This window comes from Eulemur rufifrons, chromosome 29, assembly GCF_041146395.1.
Source record: "Eulemur rufifrons isolate Redbay chromosome 29, OSU_ERuf_1, whole genome shotgun sequence".
NCBI classification, from domain to species: domain Eukaryota; kingdom Metazoa; phylum Chordata; class Mammalia; order Primates; family Lemuridae; genus Eulemur; species Eulemur rufifrons.
In genome coordinates this window covers 89,366,688-89,394,096 of record NC_091011.1, presented here as the reverse complement: position 1 = coordinate 89,394,096, position 27,409 = coordinate 89,366,688, and the positions used below count along the sequence as shown (strand labels likewise).

Here is a 27,409-nt window from a genome sequence, read left to right as displayed (position 1 = left end):
AGATACTGGTCTCTGTCCTTGGCCCATCCTTCCCTCCCTCATGTTCCTAGTGACCTCCTTGAGGCTGTACCCTAAATATGATCTTTACAAATAAGCTGACTCCCATATCTGCCCAAGAATTCTTAACTGCAGACTTGCATAGGTGCCTTGAGAAAGAATCTTATCCCCTGCTCTGGGATACAGAAACATTGGCTTTTCTAGCCTTGTGGGGTCCCAAATTATTGGCATCTCAGTTGATTTATTAATATATTGCAGAACTTAGAACACGCTACCGTTATTAGGCTGTATTCCTTTCCATTTCTGCTTGCAAACTGGCTAATTCTTGCCTATTTTCATCTTTTATAGTAGCTCAGTAAGAGCAGTACAAGAGGTAATCGGGACATATCAATGTTTAATTTCTAACTGCGTCTCCTAAAGCTACAGATTCAGATGACGCAGGGTCTTGTCTCCCAAGTTATTGAACTTTTAAGAAATGTTTTGCTACAGTGTAACAAGGGTTACCAGCTTTCTAGTCTGCAGTATCTACTTTCTCACCACCCTCCCCTTCCACCTGCTAAGCCAATGCCACAATATGGGTTTTGATATTGTAGTAACTTATTTCTAGGTATCATTTTCTGCTTTAGCTAAGAGTATAGGCTAAAATCTTTGTGATTTGTAAATTGAAAATATTTCCCCCCTTTGTCAGTTGCTTTTTAATGTTAGCTTTTCGTTGTTTTTGTAACGTTGGTTTTTTTCTCTTTTGAATTCATTCATCTTTTTATGGCTTCTAGATTTTGAGTCTAAAAAAAGTTTAGCTAAAAAAAGTTTTCCACCTCGGTAATTAAAGAGGGCTAGAGGTAACATGAGAGAAGAGACTTGTATGACAGAGTCTGAGGAAAAGAAAGAAGCCTAGTTAGGTAAGCCTAGGTCTAGGCAGGGATACTGGACTGCAGCTGTGACTTTTGTATAAATTAGCTAGACTTGATCTCTGCAACACGTAATTTGTGTTTTATATTCATTCTGATTTCTGATGGCCCGAACTTATTTATTAGTAGTTCCTCTACAGCTCTTTTCCTCAATATCTTGCTAGTTAGAGAATCGTTTTTATGATTATTTCTTACTAATCAGAAGATATTGAAGAACTATTTTATAATTTTTAAAAATTATATTAGAAAGGGAAGAGAGACTGTTACTGAATAAAAGAGACCAAAGACACGTAACCACATTTTACCTTGTTTAGATCTCAATTCAAACAAACGAACTGTAAAGTAACATTTTGGGGACAGTTGATATAATTTTAATGTGCACTGGGTATTAGTTTATATTAAGGCATTATTATTCATTTTGTTAGGTGAGATAATGGCATGGTGGTTTTGTGTTATATTATTTTTTAAGCAGACTTTATCAGTTAGAGATGCATACAGAAGTATTTATGGGTAAAATGTTACAACGTGAGATTTTCTTTAAGATGTTTCAGGAAAAAAGTGGTGATTATAGCCATAGGATATAGACATAACCATATTGATCAAATACTGATCATTATTGAAGCTAGGTGATGGATATATGGGATGTATTATTCTTTTTCTACTTTTTGTATATGTTTGAAAATATCCATAATGAAAACTTTAAAAAGACTAAATATAAAACTAACATTTATTATTATAGGAACCTTTGAAAAATAGAGAAAAGCCCAAAGGGGGGGGAAAAAAAGAACATTATCCCACCAGCCAGACACCTACTGCGTTAGCATTTTGATCCTACTACTCTTTTTTCCATGTATAAATATGTGCATACACATTAATTTTTTTACAAAAGGGTTATGGAGGTCATTCAGTATCTAAATTTTGTAACTTGGTATGTTAACCTTCCAGCATGATGATAGTCCTTAACATTATTTTGGTGGTTTCACAGCCTTTCAACTTATAGATGTGTCACAATTTATTTATTTATTTCACTATATTGGACTTTTAGGTGATTTCTTATTTTCCACCACTGTAAACATAAGCATCCTTGTGAGTAAATGATTGTTCACATCTATAAATAGTTCTTTAGGCCACAAACCTAGAAGTGAATCATTGGGTCAGAGGGTATATACAATGTACAATTTGATACAAATTGTAAATTACCCTTCAGTAAGGTGGTACCAGCTTGTCCCTTCACCAGCAGTAAATGGGAGTGCCTGGTTTTCTGCATTTGCAAAGCCAGAAGATGACTTGTTCAAACCAGTAATGAATACACCAGAGTGATGGAGTATAATTATTGCACAGAGGCATCTCTGATTCTTAATTGGATGAATTAATGCCAGGATGTGGTAGGGACAGGCAGGGTCAGTTGCATTGGGCTCTGCATGGTCCCATATGCCTGGGTTTTATCAGTGAAGGGGCTGTGGGTGTTGCTCCGTAGAACACCAGTGTCTCTGGTCCTGCAGGGAAATCCTTGATCTGGCCCATAAGCCTATGGCTTCAGATCAGTAGCATATACTGAGCCAGTTCTTCTCCAGTTTTATGATGTCACGTCTATTGGACAGTTTCTGTAGGTGGTTTGGCATGCATTTCAGTGTGGTCGTTTCTTAATCTATGCATTCTTATAGGTAAGCTCACTAGGCAGGTCTCCTTTTACATCACCTTTGAAGACTAACATATCATCCAGCACTCAGCCTTGTTTCAATGCTTTTTAGTTTATCTTGGTGTTGTGGGTTGACTATGTTGCAAAATCTACAGTGTGTTTACATTTTGAGGCTTTCATGCAATAATGGTTTAACATTCATCTATGAACTGCCAGTTTGTATTTGTGCATATTCTATATTCCACATTATTGGCTTGCTCTGTTCCGTCAGTCAGTGATATCTCAGGCTATCAAAGGACAGAATCCTTATGCTAGCTTTTTGTCTAAGGGACTCTAACTTAGTACTGAACTTTCCTTTAGAATCCTGGTTCAAGTTTAGAGTTTAATGTAGTCAAACAGAAAAGACAATTAATTATACAGCAAATCAGCAAATGATAAACCTAGAAAATGAAAAAGTATTACATAAATTACCCTTTACAGAGCTCCCTTTAACACAGAAAATATAGTATTAGGAATATAATAAAATGATTCTCTGTGTTCTTTTTAGGGAAGTTAGATCCTGATGAAAACACCTTTGAACTTAATTGTCTTTGTGTGATTTTCTATTAATAAAACTTTTATCAATTTGACACACATCCCTGAAGAGTATCTGAAATCTGCCATCTTCTCAGAATAGTCAGACATGACTTAGCTACCATGGATTTCCCATGTAGCCTGTGAATGTCTGTAAGAGTGAGAGAAGTGATTAGAAGCACCTCTCCCAGATAGTCATTTATTATTATATCATACAGCTGCCTCTTTGTGCAAAGTTTAAAACTAGATGTATAGGACCCTGAAATTAGAGTGATTATTCAGAGAGGAACTTAGTTTATTAATCATTGGTTGAATAGAGTGATTTTTTGTTTCTTTTTAAAATATAAATTTGCCTGAAGGTCTCTTACCATCACCTTGACATTGGGAGCTGTAAGTCACTCTGGAGTGGCAATGGTTGGAGCACAGCTGGCTACCAGTTGGTTGATGAAAATCTTGACTCTGAGCAGTTTGTCATAGTTTGGAGTAAGCCACAATGGCAGTCTATGGGGAGAAGGTTTTGTGAGGGGGGCGGTCCTTATTTTAATCACAGTTGTTCTAGGGCCATCCGTAATTAGGGATACTTCCCCTTGCTCAGTGGACCTATATTTTGATTGCCTTTCATTGTTTGATGGAAATTATAGGGCACTGAGAAAGTGAAAGTGGGTCAAAGGGTTTTAGTGCCTTTTATTCCTCCCTAAATCAATTTGCTAGGGCTGCATAACAGTACCAAAAGCTGAGTGGCTTAGAACAACAGAAACTATTTCACAGTTGTACAGGCTAGGAGTCCAAAGTCAAGGTGTTAGCAAGGTTGGTTCCCTTTAGGGAGTGTGGGGGAAAATCTGTTCCCTGCCTCCCTCCTGGCTTCTGGTAGTTTACCTGCAATCTTTGGGGTTCCTTGACTTGCACCCTGTTCTCTGTCATCATGTTCATGTGGCATTCTCTGTATGTGTCTCTGTGTCCAAATTTCCCTCTTTCATAAAGATATTAGTCATACTGGATGAGGGCCCACTCTAATGACCTCATTTTGACTTGAACACCTTTGTAAAACTCTATCCAAATAAGGTGACGTTCTGAGGTACTGGGGCTCTAGCGTGTCCTTTTTGGGGGGACACAATTCAGCCTGTATCACTCCCATAGTGACTGCATAGTGACAAGCAGTCCCCACCATGCTCCTGCACTTGGCTTGGGGCAGGACTCTCCCCTGTCCACATGGTCCAGGGCCTCAGTGCTGCTTTCTTGGTTTGGGGTCGGTCAGCAGAACTGTGCACAGCCAAGCCTCTGCTGACCTGAGCGGGGTGAGGGTAGGAAGAGAAGAGATTCTGGTGCTTTTTATTTCTTTATTACTTGATGCAGAAATTATGAGCCCTAGTGACATCCGTTAATAACTGTTTTCCCTGATTTTAGACATGGAGGGGTAAGCTTCTCCTCATTCTTTTGTAACAACAAAACAAGCAAGCAAGCGTGAGTTCCAAACAAAGAGCAGCTTTAGGAAGGGAACTCGTAGGCTTCCAAGTTCCCCCTTCTCACAGTGAGCAGCTGTTCTCTGGGAAGCGGCACCCAGTCTCCAGCGTACCTTGCTCAAGAACAATAGACATTAGTCATAGTCTGTTAATTCTTTCTGTTTCCCATGAGAAAAAGAATGTGTTAACATGGTGCTGCCAGAGAGTTTCAGGCCCATGTTTGAGCTTTTCCTAAGGACCTTCTGGAACATCAAAAGAGGCGTCCTAAGCAACCTCCAAATGGGGATCTTTTAAGGATATCGGGGCCTTTGCCCCTGAGTGTTATAACCCTTGAGTTGGGGAAGTTCGTAGCAGAGCCACGGCCAGAGCATTTCTCACTGTGCATGTGTGTGTATGTGTTGTGCAGACACCAGCTGGAGATGCCGGGACATTACTCTCATCTGGCTGCCTTCTACGAGGACAAGAAAGGGGTGCTCCATGCCGGCCCCGGCAGAGGCAGCAGCCTGCCCCCTGTCTACTGGCTGCCTTCCATCCACCAATACATGTACCCTGAGATGAAGGTGAGGTCCGCTGTGTTCTCACACAGTGCTGGACTTGTGTCTGGGTTCAGTGGCTATGGATTAATTTTTAAATGAACAAGGAATGTATGTCTTGGGCTCGTGCAAAAAGTCTGCTTTTTCAGTAGGTTGTAACATAAAAGCATTTGGATTAGTTTAACACGTAAGGTAACATAACTTATCTTAAACATTGTGCTTTCTAGTCATCTGTATAATCATAGTGCAAAACCGTGTATGTGATAGGTTGGCTAGGTGTGCTGGACTCCTGGTGGGGAAAAGATAGATTTGATCCCATCGATTGCTTCAGGTATTTTAAAGCCAGACATTTGAACTAAAGATGAAGCATTTGATGAACAGGTATGATATTTCTTAGTTAATGTATTTTTGATATTACTTTATTTTGTATCTTACCTGAAGTACTTTGACTTTGGTACTAGAATTATGTTTGTTTACAGTTAACAAAATACCTGGCCAAGCATTAGCTGTTGGAAGAATATAAAAATGACTAAGAACATGAATCTACCTTTTCTTTTCCTTCCTGCCTTGCCTGTGGTAGGTCACAAGATATTTCAGTGGAAACTAAGGGCTCCCCTTGTAGAGAAATTGTGCCATGAGTTTAAGGGAGAGCCCTTGGAAGGTGTCTAGGAAGAGGACTTTGTCCCTGAGTATTTGGCTGGGTGGAAAGTGAAGAATGCTAATTCCAGACTGAGAGTAGGTGTGAGCAATAGTGAGAGCCGTGGCCTACCACTTTTCCAGCACCTTCTGTGAGTTAGGCATTATGCTAACTATACCTGTTGCAGCACTCTTTAAAGTAAGTGGTTCCATCAGCTGGTCATGAGAGAAAAGCTTGGAGAAATAGGTTAGAATCAAATTATAGAAAACCTTAACTACTAGACCATGGAATTTCAACCTAATAAATATCAGCTGGGGTCTTTCAGGAAAACAGAGGCCATGTTAGGTATTTCAAACTAATTCAATACAGGGAATCAGTAATATAGGGGTTGGAAGACTGAAGGAGTAAAAAGGGAACCAGTATATTACCAATTACAGACAGCGGCCACCACCTGTATTAGTCATCTATTGTGATGTAACACATTACCCTGAAATTAATGGTTTTAAACAGTATGTATTTATCTCACAGTTTCTGTGAGACAAGAATATTGCATGGTTTAACTGCGTCCCCTGCTTCATGGTCTGTAGTCAAGGTATCTGCCAGGGTTGGGGTCTCATCTGAAGGCTTGACTGGGGAAGTATCTGCTTCTGAGCTCCTGTGGGTGTTGGCAGGATTAAATTTCTTGAGGGCTGTTGAGCTGAAGGCCTCAGTACCATGCTGGCTGTTGGCCGGAGGCCACCCTCAGTTCTCAGCCATGTGGGTCTCTCCACCGTGGCAGCTTGCTTCATCAAAGCCAGCCAGAGAGCCAGCTAGCAAGGGGAAGTAACCTTTGTAACCTAATCATGGAAGTGACTGTCCAGCAATATAACCATATTCTCTTGGTTAGAAGCAAGTTACTCAAGAGGAAGAGAGGATTGCATAAGGCTGTAAATGCTGAGGGGTGGGGTCACTGGGGGCTGTCTTAGAGGCTGTCAGCCACATACCCCTAGGGCTGGGGTCACAAAGGGGAAGGAGTGACATTCTCAAAACCGTGGGAGCCTGGAGGAGCCCTGCAGGCCAGTGCTCAGACCTCCGAGGGTGGCACGGAGCAGCTGGTGCAGGGACCTCTCAGGAAACATGGCTTCAACCTGTGCTGAGAGTGCTCTAAAGAGCCAGAGGCTAGAATCACAGGTGTCTTCTGCTGCTGGAGAAATACTAGCAGGGCCAAGACACCAAGGAGAGTCCTTCCCCTTCCTCCTGCCTTCTGATCTTCAGTCTTTGCTCCCATTGAAAGAACCTAGCAGGACGCCAGTTGGCAAAGGAATCCAGGAAATGTGGTTTGCAGATTTCCCAGCCCAGGGCATGGGCTGAGAGACAGTGATGAGAAATGGCCCAAGGGCCACTAGGGGGATTCTATTCTTGTGCTGACCCGAACCCTGTTCTCTTTCTATCTGCTCCTCACTCTGGCCCACGTTTTCCTTCTGAGTCAAATTACTGCAGGAATGTCTCCAATCCCACTGGGATGTGACCAGTATCTGACTGGGATATTGCTGGATTCCTCTTCCCGAGAGGCCAAGGAGGGACAAAGGGAGAAAAAGGAGAATTGCTGTATGCTTTTGCCCCATTGAGGGCCACTCATGGAAACACCTGTTAGACTGAGGAGATGCAGGGAAAAGGGTACTTTCATAGGCTGCAGATACAAATCATTTTAAGAAACAATGTCAACACATGAAAATTAAGAATGTATGTACCTTTTGTTTCAGCAGCCTTACTCCTTAGGATCTGTCCAGAGGACAGAATGATCTGTAAGAATGTTTAATTCAACGTTGTTTAATAGAAAACTAGAAAGGACGGTATTGGCGGAGGTGCCAGCGCATTACATCATCTTTTATGTCAAAGCTTAGACATCACTTCCTCCAGGAAGTCTTCTCTGTCTCTGCGAGGATGAGGCCGGGCACCCTCCTGTTTGCTCCAGCAACCCGTCCTCCCACATGGCTCTCATCAGGCTGTATTTTAATTGCTTGTTTACCTCACTTTCTCCCACTACCTTATAAACAATGAGGGCAGGGACTGGGTCTTTTTTGTTCATTGTGGAAATAGAATAGAATCCTTGGTGCTTGGCATAAACTAAGCACGTAAGGAATATTCCTTAATGAATGCAGATGTGCATCCATGAACAAACTATAAATAAGATCAGAATTAAAGACTGATCATTTCTTCTAGGATTCTAAGGCCCAAGATATATTGGGCAAGGCCTGCCAGGCCCCCGAGCAGTGGAGGCACACATTAAGAGCTTGAAGCTAAGCAGTGGGAAGGGCTTGGAAGACCCAGGGTGTGCTTTGGCGCCCTTTCCTGTCTGGTTACTGTTTGAATTTGATGAAAGACAGTGATTGGAGGGATCCGACTAGACTTTGTCACTTGCTGCCTCTCCTGGTGATTTGGGATGTGGTGGCAGAGGAGGAGGCCCAGAGGCACGCTCAGTGGAGGGCAGCCTTTCTCCTGGATGGGACAGGTGAATGGTGTCAGTGCAGGGCTCATCCCTCGGAAAGGGAAATCCCCTCCATGTATTGCAGGTGTGGCTTCAGAGGGCCGAGGACAGGCCTGGTCTGGGCTGGCCGAGCGCAGAGGCTGCCTCGAGGCTCCACTGTGGGTACCCCGAGGGTTCCCAGTTGTTAAACCCTGGCATGTGGCCTTAGTGTGGTGCCTCTCTTCAGAGGTGCTCTTGCCTGTGTCCCTAATGGGTGACAAGCACTCCCACTTCTGACACTTTGGCATGGAAGTGACCTTCCGAAAAGCTCACGGGATACCCAGTTTGAAGCCTCTCTGTTTTGTCTAGTAGTAGTCACTGCATATGTTTGTGCCTATGTGCTGAGTCCTTCATGTTTTGTCTCGGGGGGTCCTTATGGCCATGGGAGGTAGGCAGTGGCCTCCGCGTTTCACAGATAAGGACAGTGAACCAGAAACAGTAGCTGCACTTCCCCAGGCCTCTCTGTTATAATAAGTGGCAGAGCCAGGACTGCAGTTATGCTCTTAACCCCTGGGATGTTCCCTGGCTCAGGGCTCCCAGGAGGCAGCCTGCAGAGGGTGCCAGGCCTTCACAGTTGGCGTCAAAAGTAAGAGTGGTGGGAGGTGAAGTGCAGCAGGGTTCATGCCAGTAGGCCCTGTGGGTCCTTCCTGCCTGTGACCTCTGCAGGCGCCTTGCGTTAGGTGGTAGCCAGTCCCTGTGTATTTGGGAATCTGATCTGGGACTGTTGGCTCATCATTTTATTACAGAGCTCAACAGTGTTTTTCAGTTGAATTTTCTTACTGAGGTGTACTATGTTTCCAGAGATACTTTCATTTCTGACTTCTAAAAAGTTAAATTAAGCTTTGTTTCTTTTTACCTCTTTCTCCTGAGTAGTCAGTGATCCCTAATCTCCAACTTGAGTGTATCAGGGGAGCTGCTGTATTTTAGAAATCCAGTTTAAAGGTAACACTTTTAAGGTGAAAAACATCATTTTGTGTGGATATAGCATCCCTTAATGTATCTGTTTGGTTGTACTTTAGATTTGGGGGGTAGTGTTTAGCATACACCTGCATTGGATAGTTTTTGCAGTATTTTTAAAAAGCTGTTCTTCCTCCCCTCCTCCTCTCCCACCCTCTTTTAATTTTTTCAGATCACACACCCAGCTGGCTGCATGTCTCAGTTTATTAAGTTCTTTGGAGAACAGATCCTCATCCTCTGGAAATTTGCCTTACTTCGAAAGCGCATTTTGATCTTTTCTCCCCCACCTGTGGGCGTTGTGTGCTATAGAGGTAACTAGAAGCCAGAGTCGTGCTCTGCTCACGTTCCCCGGGGCAGAAACTTGAATCTTTCCATCACTGACCAAGCTCAGAAGAGGTCAGGCCACAGCAAGGGGATCACGGGCGTTAGGCCTAGAGTGACGTGACTGGACGTGGACTCTGGGGCTGGGTAGCAGATGGGTTGGGTGACCCGTCAGCAGCCTGGCAAGAGATAAGGTTCTGGATTAAAGCAGAGAAGATGGATTCTAGATGTATTTAAGAGGTACACTGCACAAAGTTCGTTGTCTGGTTGGGTTGTAAAGGTGCTGATGTGTGAGGTTGTGAGGAAGCGTCCAGGATGACAAGGGTGATGGGACCACCAAATGTGGCACCGCAGAGGGCTGGTTTGATAGGGTTAGCGTGGGATGTGACGATTGCACGCTGCCTGGGAGGCCTTCCCGGGTGACGCCCGCCCGCCTTTGTGTAGCAGGGTCAGGACTTTCGGGAAAATCAGGCTGAGACAAAGATTTGAGAGTGGCGTATAGATTGCACTGATGACGGGATGTGCAGTGTCACCTGGGCAGGGCGGAAAGTGCAGAGGTGTGCCAGGTGCAGGAGGGGGACTGATAAGGTGGAAGGACAGAGGGGACTGAGGGGCAACAGGCAAAAGGGAGGGGGGAACTGGAAGAGGCAAGGGTTAAGCCAGAGTTCCTTGAAAATGAAAAGTCAACAGTGTCAAATTCTAAGCAAGACCAGTGAGAGAAAGACTGAAATGTCTGCTGGGTTTGGTTAGAATGCTATTGAGGTGATCTCAAGGGGTTGGGTTCACTGTGGGACCCTGAAAGGCTTGCCCCCAATCTCCTCAGAATGCCAGGACCACCTGGTTGGGAGCAGGCGGGTAGCAGAGCGAGGCCCTCCACTGCTTCCTGGAGGCTGGCTGTGCAGAGGGGGTGCCGAGCAGCAGCCTTCGATGCAGGGCGGGGGGGCGCAGACTCTTCCCCTCCCCTCTGTCCCTGCAGTGTACTGCTGCTGCTGCCTGGCTAACGTCTCGCTGCCTGGCATCGGGGGCACCATTCCTGAGTCCAAGCCTTTCTTCTACGTGAACGTGGCTGACATCGAGAGCCTGGAGGTAGAGGTGTCCTATGTGGCCTGTGAGTACAGGGCCCTGCCCTCATCCTGCCCTCACGTCCCAGCCCTTCTCCTCCTGCCAGACATGGGGCTCCTGGACTCCTTGTTTCCCTGGTGGGGTCGGGCGTGTTCCCGCCGCCCTGACCTAGGGTTCCGCAGGCACCACAGAGAAGATATTCGAGGAGAAGCGGGAGCTGTACGACGTCTACGTGGATAACCAGAATGTGAAGACGCACCACGACCACCTGCAGCCGCTGCTGAAGATCAACAGTGCGGACAGGGAGAAGTACCGGCGGCTCAACGAGCAGAGGTAGCAGCAGCAGCTGGGGGCTGGGAGAGGTCTCTGCTGGCCCAGGTGCTCTGTCCTTCCCAGGACAGCCCCAGGGTGGTGGTGGGGTGGTGGTGGTCCCTCTGTAAAGCCTGTCCTGCCGCCTCATCCCTCACGATGCATTTCTGCCAGTCTGATGCTGCCCGGGAGGTGGAAGTGAAGGGAAACCGTGCAGTGGAAGAGGCCAGGCCCCCAGCATGTTGCCATGATGGGAGGGCAGCAGATGCACGTGGCTGGTGTCTTTCTGAGGGACTTTGGCCTCTGTGAAGCCCAGGGAAGGGCAGCTAGGCTAGCTTCCAGAAACTCCCCAAGGACCATGTTTAGATTTGCCCATGTGTGCGTGTTGACAACAGTCACTGAATGAGTGTCTCCACCATGTGGATCACTGTATTGGAAACTTGTTTATGCATTATCGCATGTAATTCTTGATAATTCTGTGATCCTGTGAAATAAATGGTACCATCATTGTCCCCATTTGATGGACAATTAGGAAAGATTATCACTTGCCTGAGATTACCAAGGGCAGAACTGGCCCTGGATCCTAGGGGTTTTGAGTCCAAGCCCTGTTTATCCCTTTCCTGTCCCTTTGGAACGGTGCTGCTCCCTGGGTGATGGTGGCACATTGTAGGTGCCTGGCTGATGCCTCACCTGTGACTGGGGTCCTGGGAGCTGTGCCAGAGTCTGATGGTGGTCTCCTTCCCAACAGGCAGATGTTGTTGTATTCCCAGGAAGTAGAAGAAGACTACAACCCTTGTGAAGAGGACCTGTTTGTGCTGTGAGTCTTGGGCCTTGGCTGTGGGGCCTCCCCAAGGGTCCTGTCCACACTAACTGCTTTGGATGACCTGGGTTCCCTTCCTTGTCACCCACTGAGGTCCAGGGATGCCCTTTATTGCTGCAAAGGGTACTTAGAGCAACCTTCAGCCCTGAAATGCCATTAGAGGGACCCAGAGGCCTTAGAGAATGAAGCAGGGGTCCCAGTGTTGGTTTTCTTGTTGGGCTTTTATGTCCAGGATGTCCACCGCATAGAAGCTCCTTCTGGCCGGGCGCGGTGGCTCACGCCTGTAATCCTAGCACTCTGGGAGGCCGAGGCGGGTGGATTGCTCAAGGTCAGGAGTTCGAGACCAGCCTGAGCGAGACCCTGTCTCTACTAAAAATAGAAAAACATTATATGGACAACTAAAAATCTATATAGAAAAAATTAGCCGGGCATAGTGGCGCATGCCTGTAGTCCCAGCTACTCGGGAGGCTGAGGCAGTAGGATCGCTTAAGCCAAGGAGTCTGAGGTTGCTGTGAGCTAAGCTGACGCCACGGCACTCACTCTAGCCTGGGCAACAAAGTGAGACTCTGTCTCAACAAAAAAAAAAAAAAAAAAAAAAAAAAAAAAAGAAGCTCCTTCTGTCCCTTAGGACTCAGGGACTTCTCATCCATTGCTTTCTCCCAATAGAGCAATTCCTTGTGCTGAGTATTATGGGATAATCTGAAATTTTAACTCTTGAATGAAATCTCTTTCCCCCAGTTCTGTTAGTGGTGGGCAGGAGCCAGGGCCTTTACGCCTCACACCACTGATGTCATTCGAGCAGCTGAGTGGAAATAGCCCTCTGTGATAGGAACAGAATTGTAACTGAAGCAGAAACAACTCCCCCAGCTTCCTGTTTCCTCTTTCTAGCCCATATCCGGGGATAGGATTGGGAAACACCACTTGTGGTTTGATGTCAGAAACTTAATGTGGACATTTCTACGAAGGTGCAACACCTTGATTCTGATAGTGGACTTTCTGATACCTGCATGCTGTTTAGGTGGAAAGTATCTGGGACTTGAGCAGAGCCACAGTCTCGTGAAGGTTTGGCATGTGCCATCGCCTCTGAAACCCCATGTACCCAGAGCTGCTTTAGGCGCTGGGCCCCTTTGCTGAACCCGAGAGCTCTGGGGGCACAGCTTAGCTGGACAGCACATGCCTTCCTGCACGTGGCTCATTTGTTCACACAGTGCTCTAAAGCAGAGCCTTGTAAGTCTTGTTCTGTGCATAGTCCTGCTCCTTCCAAAGTGAGTAGTGCAAGGAGAACACACACCCAGGGACGTTGGCTTTGCAGCTTGCCTCCCCTTCCTTCTCCACATTCACCTTCAGAACATCCTTGTGCCTGCCTTAGCTCCTCTGATCTCTACCTTTTCTGTGTGGACGTTGTCAGTCTGGGGCTGTCTACAGTGGCTCAGGGGCTGGAGGACCTCTTCCGAGCCCTTCTTTTCTTGAGAAGGCTCGTCTCCTGTTGTTAGCTCTGATGACCTATCCAGGGCTTTGAAGGTGAATTTCAGTTTCTCACTTCAAGTCTTGGTTGGCCTCAGAACTACATTACCAAGTTTGTTCGTTTTTTTTTTTTTTTTTTTTTTTTTTTATTTTCCCCCTAACTCTCTCTTCCCTTTATGACTAAGCAGAAAGAAGAAAGCAGAGTGCGGGGCCTCTCCCTGAGGCTGTGTTTAAACCCTGGTAACTTCCCTCTTACCAGGAAAATGAATTTTTGGCAACCAGGCCATTGCATGCTCAGAGATTTCTCCAATCATACAGTGATTAATGTCAAATGGTCTCTTCGCTAACCTTAATAGCACTTTAATAATTGTTTAACTTTTACTCTGTTTTCTTCCTTTAAGGATACATTTGATTTATTTTTGAAGCTGTTAAAAAGTATATCAAAACAGTATAGCTTTGGTTCTGTGTGTGTGGATTATCTGCTGAGCTTTTTTGTTTTCCTCCCTCCCTTTCCTGTGTCTTGTCTTGCAAATTCAGGTTTTTCTTAGAACAAAACAACCGGATATTTCAGACTTTGTTGGAGGTGTCTGCCAGTCAAGACAAAACTCTGACAGCAGAGCATGCCCGGGGCATGGGTCTGGACCCCCAGGGAGACCGGAGCTTTCTCATGGACCTGCTGGAGGCCTATGGCATCGATGTCATGTTGGTCATTGACAACCCCTGTTGCCCATAGGAAGAGTGACACAGGGCTGCAGAGCCGCTTACGTGAGGTGACAGCAGCCTGGATTTCACCCAAGACCCCCCAAAGGGCCTCATTTTTTATTACGTTTACACAAAGGAATATTGTTTATACTTTCCAACAAATGTAATTTTTGCAATTTCCTTTCTGCCCTTTCTCCCTAGAGGTAAGGTCAGACTGCCCTTGTTTTGTGTCCTGCTTTGGTGTAGGGCACTGGAATCTGCCACTTTCTCCTAGAGCTGCTTGTCCTTTGGCTTTGGTCTTAGGAGTTGTATCACTCTGAGCAGGCCGAGCCCTGGAAACCTGGGGATGGACTGCTCAGAATGTCTGTGTGGTCTTTGTCCCTTGGTATACTCAAGAATAAGACAACCATCTGTCCAGTGTGACCTTAGATATTCATCTGCCTAAAGGTGGAAACTAGACCAGATGACCTGTCAAAGTTTTTACCAGTCGTAGAAGTCGGTAGTCTAGGGATCAAATCTCTTTTCTCTGTTCACTTGAGTCAGGATCACTAAGGGACAAAAGGATATTTCTGACTCCAAATATCAGCGTCTCTTAAGGACAGAATGACAGGGAGAGTTTGCTCTTCAGTGAGCTGAAAACTAAAGTTGTAGAATGAAGCCTTGAAACCTTTCTCAAAGTAACCCTCCTCTTGGGATGGGTTGGTGAATTCCTTAAGGGCCAATGCTGGCCTTGGAGCTTGCAAGCAAATTCATTTTATAAGTTAATCTCTTTTAAGGGCTAAACATCCTCTTGGAGTAATTTGGGTATTTTTAAAGGATAGAGTTTGGGCTCCCAAAAGGTAGAGCGGTTGAGGTTCAGGCAGGATGGAGAAGCAGCTCTAAGTTTGTTCATCAGGACGAGAGTGCTCTAGAGGCACTAGCAGCAGTGCCTGTGGATCCACACGGATTTACTGGATCCCGGAGTGTAGAAAAGATCTGAGCTGCTTAACTCAGAGGTTGGAGTGTGATGGTAACAAGACTGGTTATTACTTTGGAGCCCTGACAAACAGGCTTTTCCTTAGCAGAAGCAGCATTCCTTAGGCTAAGGTAATTGGGTCCAGAGACCTAACAGAATTGTTAGAAAATGTGACAGTGCCTTCATCTAGGAAAGTGGTCTAGAACCCGAGTGTCAGTGGTGCGTTTATCCACCTTCTTCTGAGGTGTTTTGGTCTGGGCCGGGCCCTCTTGCTACCTGCCTGGAAGGATGGCAGTGTAAGTGAGACCGTTAGTATCTGTCAGTCAGAAAGCCAGCTCCTGTGAGTCGAGTTTAGGCCTTTTTCACCATAGCTGAGAATTTCGACTTGGGATACTGGGTTTTTGTCACAATTTCTTCCTCTTCACCTTTCTGCCTGGTTCTGTTATTGGAACAGACATAGATGCGTCCATGTGTCTGACCAAGCCCAGCAGAGACAGATAACCTTCAAATGGATGGGTTGCATGTCTCACCTCAAGACAAGGTTCTTAGGGCTTATTGCTTTATTCAAGAGTATTTTCCCTGTAGTTCCTTGATATGGAATTCAAGACTGAAGGAATTCATGTGTGGAAATGCAAATAGACATCAATTAATCAAGGTAGGATCTTTTATGTAAATATATAAATAAGTTTGGGCATTGAAATGTAAAGTGTACGACTAATACATTTTTCTCTTTTGTAGTGTGGGTTTATTAATAGCTATCATTTCAGTAACATATGCTTACAAAAGAAAAAAATTCTGTATTTAGAAGCTGTAGCTTCACCTGTTCTTCCCTTTTATGAGCAACCCTCTCTTGCCTCTCAAGGGTTGGGGGGAATTTCCTAACTTGCGGCAGGTGATGTTTTAGTGGTCCTGAGGCTCAGGGTGTCCTCAGTTGGGGGTGAGTGGTTAGAGGCAGGAGTAGGATAAAAGGAAAGGCCTGCTTCTCCCAGGGGACACAGGCAGACACTTTTTGTCTGGTATCGGGGAATTTGCTGGAAGTACACCATTTTAAACATTTCTGCACGCAACACTTTTTTCTCCTTGCTAGTTTAACTCCAAGCTCAGAAGTGCTGATGTAAGAATAACAGGGTGAAGATGAGGGTCCTGTATTTTCCTCTGAATGGTGAGTCAGGACTTCTGAGTTCCTCCTCGCGTCAAGCTTTTCTACCCAGCTGTCTGTCTGGCATCTCCATGTGTCTACCCTCACAGTCACGCAGAGGGCCAGGGTACAGGTGACCCTCGGGGGGAGAGTTCCAGGGAGGCAGTGCCATGTCTTAGGTCACAGGGGCCTGGGCTCAGCTGACCCCAAAGCAGAACTTCTCCGTTTAAGACGGAACCCAAGGAATCAGTCCTTCCCTGCCTTGCCACCTTCTTCATAGGGCCAGAAATCTTGCGCAGAGACTCTGCATGACTGAACAGCACGTGCGTTATCGCTTAGGTTACCTTTGTCACTGGTTGTCATCCTCCGAGTATGTCTTGCCTGGGTTGTGAAGTTACTTTCGAGGTCACCTTTTGAAGGTTTGCTCTGTACCGAACTCTACTGCCCGTGTCGGAAGTCAGCAGGCACAACCCAGCGTCGCTTGCTGCCAGCTCTCCACAGGGGCAGTAGCTTTGTGAGGTACCAGGCAGGGATACTCCACAGTGACAGCAGTAGCTAGGAGGCATGTGGACCCCTTTTCTGTCACTCTTGATATATTTTCTGAGAAACTATCTGCTTTTTTGGGAAGAAGGTGGTGAACGTCCTGCACCTGTAGGCCCTTTAGGGACAGGCATCATTACCACCGTTGACTTCCTGGAGCAGGGCTGGAAACTGAGGTGTGAGTGGCTCCTGCCCCTCTCTGCTGTTGGGCTTCACCCCTCCCTGCCTATACTGCTTAGTCCTCCTGGGGAGCTTTAAGCCTTGCCTCATGCCATGAACCGTGTGCTAACTTGTAAATACTTGCTGACCTGTGATGTCAGAGCTGCCCTATCATTCCTGAATAAGTCAGATTCCTTATGGGAACTAGAATCTGGGTTTGGGGTTGATGTCCACGTAAAATATGACAAAGGCCTGTTAAAGATGTTTTCAGTTTTGTAGGCTCAGCAGATAGTAATACTCAGCCTTTGGGGAAATGTCCACTTGTCTCCTGGCTTAGAACTCTTTTTCCATAAGGAGTCAGAAATGGTAGGGCTTATCTCCTACTAGACTTAAAAAATATGGGCTAAATAATTTGTTTAGAATTAGCCTTGGCTTTAGTTAAACACGAAGCATTCCCCAAGCTGGGTGTAGATCCATTCCAGTGTTACTGTCCCACCTGGGGCCTGTCCAGTCCTCAGGAAATTATGATGACAATGGGTTAGAAGGCACTTACCTCCCCTATCATCCTCCATTATGGCATCTCTTCCATCTGGCTAGGGGAGGGAAGCTGAATTCATTGAGATGTAGCTATAGAAATAATTTAACATAGGAATTTGTATCTATAACTTGTTTCGTGTGAAAATCAGGACGGGAAAGTTAAGAGTAGCACACAGGTGTAGATAATCCCAGATGTCACATCTGAAGATTCATTTATTATGAAACTACCTATGATATTTTAGCTAGAAGATAAATCATTGTTTTTCGTTCTGGTGGCTGTGAGGATGAATTTGCTGTCTATTTTGATATACTGAAAGCCCTTCAGACACAATACAAAGATGAAATTACCTTTAAACTGAGGACTTCAGGGAACCTTTTGTAAAGGGCAGTAATGAATTAACCTAGTGGTAGGACATCGACCCTCCCAGAAGAGGTAGGGGCCCCAGGGCCATTTTTCCCCTTTGAAACTGCACAGCCCAGGGAATGGACTGCGATGTTTCCGCAGTCCCCGTGTAGGTCATCCTTGGAGAGCTAAAGGATGGGGTGGAGGGGATGGATGAATGAAATTACGATAATCAGCTTGACGGTGAACTTGTCTTAGTATGATGACAGTACTAAAGTAGGCAAGAAAATGAATATGGGGATGAACATGCCAGGTGTGGGTTCATCTCCCTGTTAAGTCCCAGGCTAGTGGGCTTGGAATCTGTGAAGTGTCCAGTTCCTCAGTTGTACCCTGTTCCTCATTTGTACCCTGAGGCGAGAATCCTGCAGAGGCAAAGGCTTACCTCAGCAGGCCCAGCCCCAGCCCTAGCCCTTCTCATGTCAGGAAAACCCTTTTCCGATTCAGGTAGGGGGAGAAAAGGAGTTAAGGGCTCCTTTTACTCCCAAGGCATGGATTTTTAATATTCCATTTTTATTACTAATATACCTCTGTTCCCAGGAGCTACTGGAGTGTTGTGGGAAAAGGCTAACTGTGAATTAAGTTAATGTTTTCTTATAAGAAATGGGAGTTTATTTTTATATCAATATTACTATGTGATGAACTGAGTATGCAGATACTGAAATGGAGGGAAATTTCAAAACTATAATCCTGGAAGAAATGGGCAGCTTTGTAATTTGGTAGCAGCTGAGACCCCAGAGAAGTTTTACTGTGTCAGTATTTCACAGAGTGAACAAGGAGATTGAGCTGTGAAATCTTGACAGTGCTCTTTAGGAGATGAACATACAAACACCAACCTTAAGTAAAACTCTAGTATAAAAGGGGGTAAATGTGATCGTTCTGATTATTATGTCTCTTAGTCAACTGGAGAGAGGTGGGAGTAGGAGGTAGTTTTATAACCAGCACTTTAATTCATTTTTGGAGCTGAAATTTAGGGGCACTTGGATGAAAAATTATGATGTAGAAATAAAGCCCTGCTTTCATCTTTTTAGAATTTATTCTAGAATTTCAGCATAGCACAGGCTTTTAGAACTAATATGACCTAAACTGAGAAAGTTTATTTAATTATAGTAAAGTAGGTGTGAATTGCTTATGTTTGCTGTAGGATGCTTATTTAGACTAATAAATTGACTTTGCTTGGTAAGGACACTTGGGGAATGTGGGGGTAAGGCAGGGTGTTATAAATTAGCCAGAGATGATCCACAAAATGAAATGTCCACACAGGGGTGACTAAGTGAGACGGTTGCAAATATATTTAATTAGCATTAGAGTGAAAACTCCTTCCTTTGAGTAAATTAAGCAAAGATAAAATATATAAAAAATTTTTACGGTAGTGGTAGGGAAAAAAAAGCTTGGGTCTGGCATGCCCCCAAAGTCTCTGAGTGAAGAAGGGTGGAGATCTGTGCTTTTGAACAGCCAGCCTGGATGGGAGACTTCAGGGGCAGTAGAGCAGAGGAAAAACAAAATGAATTTCCTTTATTTACCCTAAGCTTGTTGACTACATTTTTTTTTTAAAGGTCTGAGAAATAAACCTTTCCTAAAAACGAAATAGTTGTAGCCTTGGAAAAACTGTTTTCCTATTTTTTCTGAGTTGGGATCAGCATAGCCTCCCTGTCGCCTTAAATGTAAAAACCTTATTTTGATTAATACCCCAGCATAAGAGTTATAGCAATAAGAGAAACTGAATCTATTTTTGTTTCAAGTCTTTACCTCATATTATGAAACATAGTTCATAAATTTTGCCCTGACTACTACTGCATACAGGTATGTTGTGCTCTCTTTGTTTTCATGGTGATAATTTTAAAGGCCTAAACAAAGTTGGGGTTAACCGTGAAGCTAAGAGTATATGTTTCTTGAATTTGATTTTGTTCTGTGGTACAAAAAAACATGTATGTATATCATATCTGTATATATCTGAACCAAGTTGTGTGCAGAAAGGTTGATATAACTATATTTACAGAAAATGATTTTTACAATTAAAGTTCACACTTTAACATGAACGTGTGTGCTGCACTCCTTTGCCTAGTTCAAGAAGTGTGGTTTGTGGTAGGAAGGAACGGCGGCCCACCCCGTGAGCCCTTAGTGAGGACGGAGGACACCGAGGTGCTCCTGCCTGCCCTTCTGAGGCCGTGGTCTGGACAGACTTCATCCAGGTAACGGGAACCAAAGTTGGGAATAACTACACCACGCAGAAGAGCCAGGACTCTGTACCCTCAGTCACATCAGGAAACTTGTAGAACCACCTCACAGAGACTGAACCCCTTTCGTTTCACAAATCTGTCATCAAAATTTAGTTTCAGTCATTATGTATTGGTGTACGTGTGTGTTTGTGTATTCTAAACTATAGTTTCATTTTTAATCTTTTCAGGAGTTACAGTACTTATTTAAAATTAGTATAAATTGCTGACACTGGTGGCTCTGGAATCAAACGGCCTTGTTCAAAGCCAGGTTCCTACTTTCCGAGCTACGTGACCATAAAATATTACAGTTTGAGTATCCCTTATTCAACATGCTTGGGACTAGAAGCATTATGGATTTCAAATATTTTTGGATCTGGGAACATTTGCGTTATAAATCTGAAATACTCTGATGGACATTTCCTTTGAGTGTCATGTCAGTGCTTAAAACATTTCAGATTTTGGATTTTTTGATTAGTGATGCTCAACCTGCACCTACTTCCTAGGGCTGTTGTGAGAACTGACAGTAATTATAACTGTACATGCAAATCAGCTATGGGGCAAAGGGAAACTTTATGTTAAACTGTAGCTTGTAGAAACCATCTACTATATATTTAATAATTTTCACTTTTGAGTGAAATGAAACAGGAGGAGGGGGGACCCAGGTTCTCCTCTAGACAGCTCAGCCATTCCAGCGTTGGCTGTCTTTTATGCGAGCATTCAGTGGAAGGACAGGACAAAGAGCAAAGCAATTGACAGTGAAGAAACCAAGTCTTCACAGGAAATAGCCTGACTCCAGAAAACAAAATTTGAAACAAGGCATATTTATATTGAAAAATGAATAAGATTCTTAATGAGAATTAAATATCCTTCCATAAGCATACGTACCATTATGATTACAATCATTGGCTAACACACACTGGTAGCCTTTTAAGGAAGAAGTTAATGTAGAAACTTGTTTTTTTACACCATAGCATCCCCTCTGTGGGTGGTATGGGGTGGGTGAGCTTTAGGCTGATGTTTGGACCCACCTGTTACTGTTTTGCTAAAAGCAGAGCCTTTAACACCACACAGAAGGATATAGAACTAAATAAGAAAGGCTTATCTTTTGTGATCTTCATTCAAGGACTTTTCATAGTTGCTCTATAATCCATTAAAGCTCTGGTCCCCAACCTCTGGGCTATAGCCCAGTCCATGGTCTGTTAGGATGGGCCGCACAGCTGGAAGAAGCTTTATCCGTCTTTATAGCAGCTCCCCATCACTTGTGTTACCACCTGAGCTCCACCACTGGTCCCAAAAAGGTTGGGGACCACTGCATTAAAGCATTGGTCTTTACTCTGTGTGGGTGTGGTGCATATACTTTGCCTTAAAATGGATCTGCCTGAGTAAGCCTATAGCCAAGGCCTGCCAGCTCTACTAGCCCACTTCCCCCTTCCTTCTTGGTCTCATCCATCCTCCTAAGGTGCACTGCCCACTGGAATATAAGAACCTCAGGGGCACTAAACAAAGGAAAATGTCAAGGGTAGTTTTAAAAGTAAATGATGCTAATGACTGGGTAACAAAGCTTAGCAAATCAGGTGGTTTTTAATTCTCTGCTTTCAGCAAACTAAAGGAGGATCTAATCAAGTTGATCATTAATAATATTTTGATGATAGAGCACTGTGATTTTTGCCATGGAACTCCAAAGGAGTTCAAAGAACTCCATGACAGTGTTAGAATTATTCTTTCTATTCCCGTCTACTTATTTATGTGCTTACATCAATAAATGAAACAAGGAATATAATTGATGTTGACCCCCATGTCAGCTATAAATAACATTCATGTATTTATCTTAATTAGTTCATTTATCCAAGAATATTCTAATAAATGTTAATTTTTAATGATCAAAAAATCATGTTAATATTGTTTTCACCAATAATTACGATAACATTTGTTCTATATTTAGATAACACTTAAAGCAAGAACTAAAAAAATGTCAAGCATAAAAATACGATTCTTTGCTGAATGTGGCATGGAAATACACAAGGAGAAAAGCCAATTTAAAATTTTCTACTAAAGGACTAGTTCATTTATTTTTATATACGAATGAAGGCTGTCAAATTGGTATGGTATTTAAATTACACTGGGTAGAGTGATGTAACAGTTATTTTAAAATAATATTTACATGACACCAGAAAGTACATACTTTGGCAGCTATTTTAGGTATCAACTTAGATGTGTGAGGAAATACATGATTTTTCAAAATACTTTGGGGGTACATGAGCAGAATAGTTTATGGATGACTGCCTGTAAAACACTTTCTCCAAGTAAGGTTGAGGGACCACTTACAGAATCTCCTAGGAAGAGTGGCCAGTTTTTAAGGCCCCATCCCCAAAGAGATTACCAGGTTTGGGGTAGGCCCCAGGTAAATCAGTTTTCAACATGCACCCCATGTGGTTCTCATGCAAACCAACATTTAAGAAGCAATACTGTAAAAAAATAAAAACTAGCATTTTATGGTATCTTAGCCATGGCTGAAGAGGGAAACCACTTCACATGTTTCTAGACTGAGGACAGAACTCAAACAAAAACTAAAAAGAACCAGAGCTCCACCCCTGGAGGAGCCTAGAAATAGGAAGGGGAAGGGCGGCACTGTCCCCGGAATTCCTGGACGGTTTAACAGAGCAGGAAGGGGGGAGCATAGACAAGCGGAGGAACCTGCTCTCCACTGTGGTTGCACTTGGGGAGAAAACAAAAGAAAGCCCTTCTCCATCCCATGAATGTGAGAACTACTTGAACCATCCTGAGGAAAATCAGTATGTAGGAGGGTTGAGGGTTGACTGTTAACACCAAAATAAAAGCATGCGCTAGCGGAAGCTGACTGTCAAGCAGTGGCAGAGTACACCTTGGGAAGCGCTGCTGGAGGAAGGCAGAGGGGTACTTGCCACGAAAATGCCCTTGGGATCCTCTGACAGCACTGCTGGGGACAGCTGAGGCACCTGTTCCCTTTTGGTCCCGCTGGTAGCCTGAAGTATGGCCTCGGAGCACCCATCTCCCACCGGCTCACTGGGCTGTGCTCTGCAGCCCCTGTTCCCTCTTCCTGGGGTCACAGAAGAACTGCAGCTTCCTGGGGAGCAGCTTCACCTCCACAGGCATCGCTTCATACTCCTCGCTGTCAATGCTGAAAGAGCCCCCTGTTCCCTGTGGAGAAGGGAGAAGATTCCAAACAGCGTGCACCCACATCAATGGCCGACTTGAGTTGGAAGTCGCACCACAACAGCACCTGAGCAGTTCGCTATGGAAAACGTCTTCTCTGAGGCTTTATCCTAATGTTCTTTCACAGTGCTGGTTCTGGAAACATCCTGATTCTACCATCCATGAAAATGGATTTACTTTTTTTTTTTTTTGGCCCCATTTCCTCACAGAGTATTTAGAGATTTGAACAAGGTTATAATTTTCAAATATTTATTAAAAGGCAGGGCCCTGCCATATCTTTAAGGAATTGATAACATAATATGGTCCTTCTTGGCCCTAATGAAATGAAAATTGAGAAAGCAAGCCATTATATCCACTGGATCATTTTCATTATTCTCTAAGACTTGCTTGGCTTATACCTAAGATATACCAACATTATTACAGAGTCTATGAAATCCTTCCATAACTCATGCATTTAATTCAACAGCTGCTATGTTGAAACTGGTACCAGTCACCGTGGGGACACTTTCTATTTACCTATAGTCTTGCTTGAATAGAGTAGTATAATGGCCACAAGTCTTTAGAGACTATTTATAGAGCCCCCCTTTTCCCCCCAAGGTATTACCTAATCAAAAAAACCTGACAATTCAGATTATATTTCCAACTTCATTTCACTCAGACATTATTCTCCTAAAATTCAGTGCTGAACTGAAAACTTCTTCCAGATCCTTTATAAAAAAATGTTCAGGTACAGCCCACTATGAACATTCACTAGTTAAAGAATTCTCTGTGCATTTAGATAATATAGTAACCTTTTGTGTTATTTAAATGTGGAAAAATAAAAGCTCAGGAGACCTAAAAATCACTTTACAGAAGAACCTTGGCTTGAAGACAGTGGAAATCTTCAGAAGTCCAACTCTAAATCCATGACTTGGCAGGATCCTTTCTAGGTGTCCCTTAATAAGTGTGACCCAGAGCCTGGCAAAGTGCTTGGCACATAATGGGTGCCTAAATGTTGGTCAGTTAATAGGAAGGAGGGAGGGACAGAAAGGCAGACAGACTTAAGGAAGAACCAAACACTGGGGCCACTGGCCTCTGCTCCCCCACTCACCTCAGGCAGAAGCAAGGCACACTGGCTGGCCTGGAGACACGTGGTGCCCTCGGCATGCAGCTTGGGGTCTCTCACCTTTCTACTTCTGTGGGTACGGGAGAAAGCAAGCGTGAAACCAGTGATGGCAACTGCGTTAGGTTATAACAGCATAGCGAGTTCTTTCCCTCTCCTACGCGGTTAGTGGGCAGATGGCCTATGAAGCCACAGAGTTTTGTGAATAATTTTCCCACAATGATTGCTGCTTAGCATTGTGATATATCCTAGACTGAGGAGGCTTGCTTGCTGTAGAGTACTCTGCATGAAGTTAAAACTCAGTGACTTTCTTTGAATTATTTATTTTTCAGTCATTCTACATGTACGTAATTCTTAGGCTGTTAATCTCAGATTTAAAAATCAGAATGAAATTAAATTCTTTAGGAAAGGTACTAAACTTCTGTCATTTGGAACTACTTGTGATTATTGCTTGAAGGAGAAAATATTTTTATTCGAATTTAAAGTAGATATTTCTTTTATATATATGAACAACCAGTCTTACAAATGCTTTGATGATTCCCTATACATTCAGCCATCTGTATCCATGCATGGGTCCCACTTCTGTGGATTCAACTCAGTACCAAAAATATTTTTTTAAACATTGCATCTGTACTGAACATATCTAGACTTTTCTTCTTGTCAGTATTCCCTACATGATACAACAACTATTTACATAGTATTTACATGGTAATAGGTATTAAAAGTATATGGGAGGATGTGTATAGGTTATATGCAAATACTATGCCATATTATATCAGGAACTTGAGTATTTGTAGATTTTGGTATCTGAGGGAAGTCCTGGCACCAATCGCCCTGCGGATACTGGGGACGACTGTACTAATGTTAACAGTCTACTTGGCGTACTGTATCTTTACCTTGACTGAATGGCTGTGGAGTAAAACTACCAGACACACTTGCACACACACACACACTCCACCTAGTCCTGGGAAGCAGACCAAAAGTAAAAGCTAATCCAAGTAAGTTAGGCTATTATTTATCATTCATTGACAACAGTAATCCTTTATCATATGAAACTGTCATCAAAGTTTTCAAAAGCAACTTCACAGTGTCCTCTTCAGATGTCCAAAGGAAACAGACATTATTGGATTTCACTTCCTGTAGGGACCAAAAGGACTCTTTTGGTCCCTGTGCTGCTGCTGACCATGCGGAACATGATGACGCTGCCTAACTTAAGCAACATAATTGGGTTCTTTTTCTATTTTTGGATGCATTATGGAGATTTGAATATAGCTGCTCCTGCTGGCCAGCTCTCAAATAAGACTGTGTGGTTTCTGGAAACTGCATAGGAGAAGAGGGACAGGCTTTTTCCTTCTTACCTTCACTCCAGCTACAGCAAGTAAATCAAAGGCTGGAGAATCAGCTTTAAGCATCTGAAGAATTTGTACCAAAAGTGAGAACAGCACAAACTACTGAAAGCCATTCTGCTGCTGGTGTCCATAGTGAAGTAGCCATGGAGACCCGGCCACTGCAGCAGAAATGTCTAATCCCTGAATGGGCACGAGAGGGAGCTCTGAGACAAAGCACAGAGAAGCGGTGCTGGGCAGATTCCCAGTTGGCATGGGAACACACCAGCTCCTCAGATGCTCTGAAGGCTGGTGGAGGATTTATAGTATTCTTAACCAATAAGATTCTGGCAGAGGTAGGGCTTAATAAATCAGACAGGACTTGGAAGGGTATTTTGTACTGGAAATGGGAACAAGGCCTGAGAAACATCCAAGGTACTCAGTACCTTTTCAAGTTTTCCATTAACGCCCTGGGAATAGGACGCAGTGAACTGACATGAATGGTAACGGATACTGTGAAGTGCTTCGCAATATAAAAAGACTTTTCACCCACATTGTCTGATCTGAGACTGAAAAACAGTCCTACGATTGGCAGAGATGATTAGATTATTCCATTTTACAGACAGTGAAAAGGATTCAGAAAAGTTAAATGATCTGAATCATGACGTCAGTGAGTGGCAGAATCAAAATTTGTATTCGGCCCTTTGACCCTGAAACCAAAGTTCTTGACGCTTTGCCATGCCACACTGGATTCTTTAATTTCCGCGTAAAGGCAAAGACTGCTCTTAACGGTCTGATCTTCCCACAATGAACAGGGATGGCCACAGTGGGAGAGGGGCCCTGCATACATCAGCCCATAGGAAAAAAGAATGTTGAAATTCCAAAACAAGGCCTTCACTGGATCCCTTGGACTTCATGGGGCCATCTGAATAATATTATAAAGTCTGAAAATCAAACTACTTAGGCCTCATTTCCTACAAATCCCAACCCACTTACCCTATAGTTATAAAGTCTCCTTTGCTCACAGCGTCAGGTTCAATGCAAATGTTCATAAAGTCTTCTTTGCTCTAAAAAGATTAAGAACACTAACATCATTAATCTTAAAATTTTGGCTAATGCAGCCTATTGTCATCCTCAGCTTTAGAGGTTCATATCTTGAAGTTGTGCATTATATAGGGGACATTACTTCTAATGGTTTAATTCTGCATATACTTTCAGCCCTTTTTTCCCCCACTAAGAGCTTTACTGAAATATAATTTACATAAGATTCATCTATAGTGCTTTGTTTTTACTACATAAGCAAAATAAAAACTTGGGAGGAAGGTTTGGACATTCTGTCACTCACTAGTAATTGCAGCTGTTCTAGCCTCTAGGATTCCTTCCCCTGCAGGCCAAGATTCTATCCCAGTGACTCTCAACACTCACCCTGCATCAGCTTCACACCAGACCACAGTATGAGCTGCTTGGTATGGGGAGCTCAGGTGTCTGCTTTTTTAAATGCTCTACATACAAATCTGGTATGCAACTGGAGTTGAAAACAGCAATCCATTTATTCCATGTTAACATTTTTGAAACCTTCTATTTCCAACCACAGAAAGCTCTGGAAGATTTGAGCTACGAGGAAGTGGCTCTGAAAACTCTTGGTTCTTGTACCAGTTAGTGGCTAGTGATGCAAACCTAGTACTCCGTAGATAAATCCCACAACTTCTGTGTCTGCTTCAGCTAGAGGACTTGTTTCTTTTTGAGTTAGTACAAAATCTAGCCTTGGAAGGCTGGTGCGGTGGCTGTCACCTATAATCCTAGCACTCTGGGAGGCCGAGGCAGGATTGCTTGAGCATACAAGTTGGAGAACAGCCTGAGCAAGAGTGAGACCCCATCTCTACTAAAAACAGAAAAATTAGTTGGGCATCATGCCATGTGCCTGTAGTCCCAGCTACTCGGGAGGCTGAGGCAA

The 27,409-nt window shown here is 43.9% G+C and overlaps 2 protein-coding genes across 3 annotated transcripts in view; one reads left to right on the top strand and one right to left on the bottom strand.

Annotated features, from left to right (window-relative positions):
• DENND11 (DENN domain containing 11) overlaps positions 1–15,534 on the top strand; it is a 33,543-nt gene extending 18,009 nt beyond the window's left edge. Inside the window, exons 4-9 of the mRNA XM_069462723.1 lie at positions 4,984–5,137; positions 9,383–9,521; positions 10,508–10,639; positions 10,776–10,926; positions 11,651–11,719; positions 13,724–15,534. Of these exons, the coding sequence (XP_069318824.1) occupies positions 4,984–5,137; positions 9,383–9,521; positions 10,508–10,639; positions 10,776–10,926; positions 11,651–11,719; positions 13,724–13,919 (841 nt within the window). The 3' untranslated portion in view covers positions 13,920–15,534. The remainder of the gene's footprint in view (positions 1–4,983; positions 5,138–9,382; positions 9,522–10,507; positions 10,640–10,775; positions 10,927–11,650; positions 11,720–13,723) is intronic.
• A 6,380-nt stretch (positions 15,535–21,914) lies between these two features.
• AGK (acylglycerol kinase) overlaps positions 21,915–27,409 on the bottom strand; it is a 76,699-nt gene continuing 71,204 nt past the window's right edge. For both annotated transcript variants that reach the window (XM_069462724.1, XM_069462725.1), the window contains exons 14-16: positions 26,452–26,522; positions 24,119–24,203; positions 21,915–23,013 (exon numbers count right to left, since the gene is read on the bottom strand). In XM_069462724.1, coding sequence (XP_069318825.1) covers positions 22,876–23,013; positions 24,119–24,203; positions 26,452–26,522 — 294 coding nt within the window. In that variant the 3' untranslated portion in view covers positions 21,915–22,875. The remainder of the gene's footprint in view (positions 23,014–24,118; positions 24,204–26,451; positions 26,523–27,409) is intronic.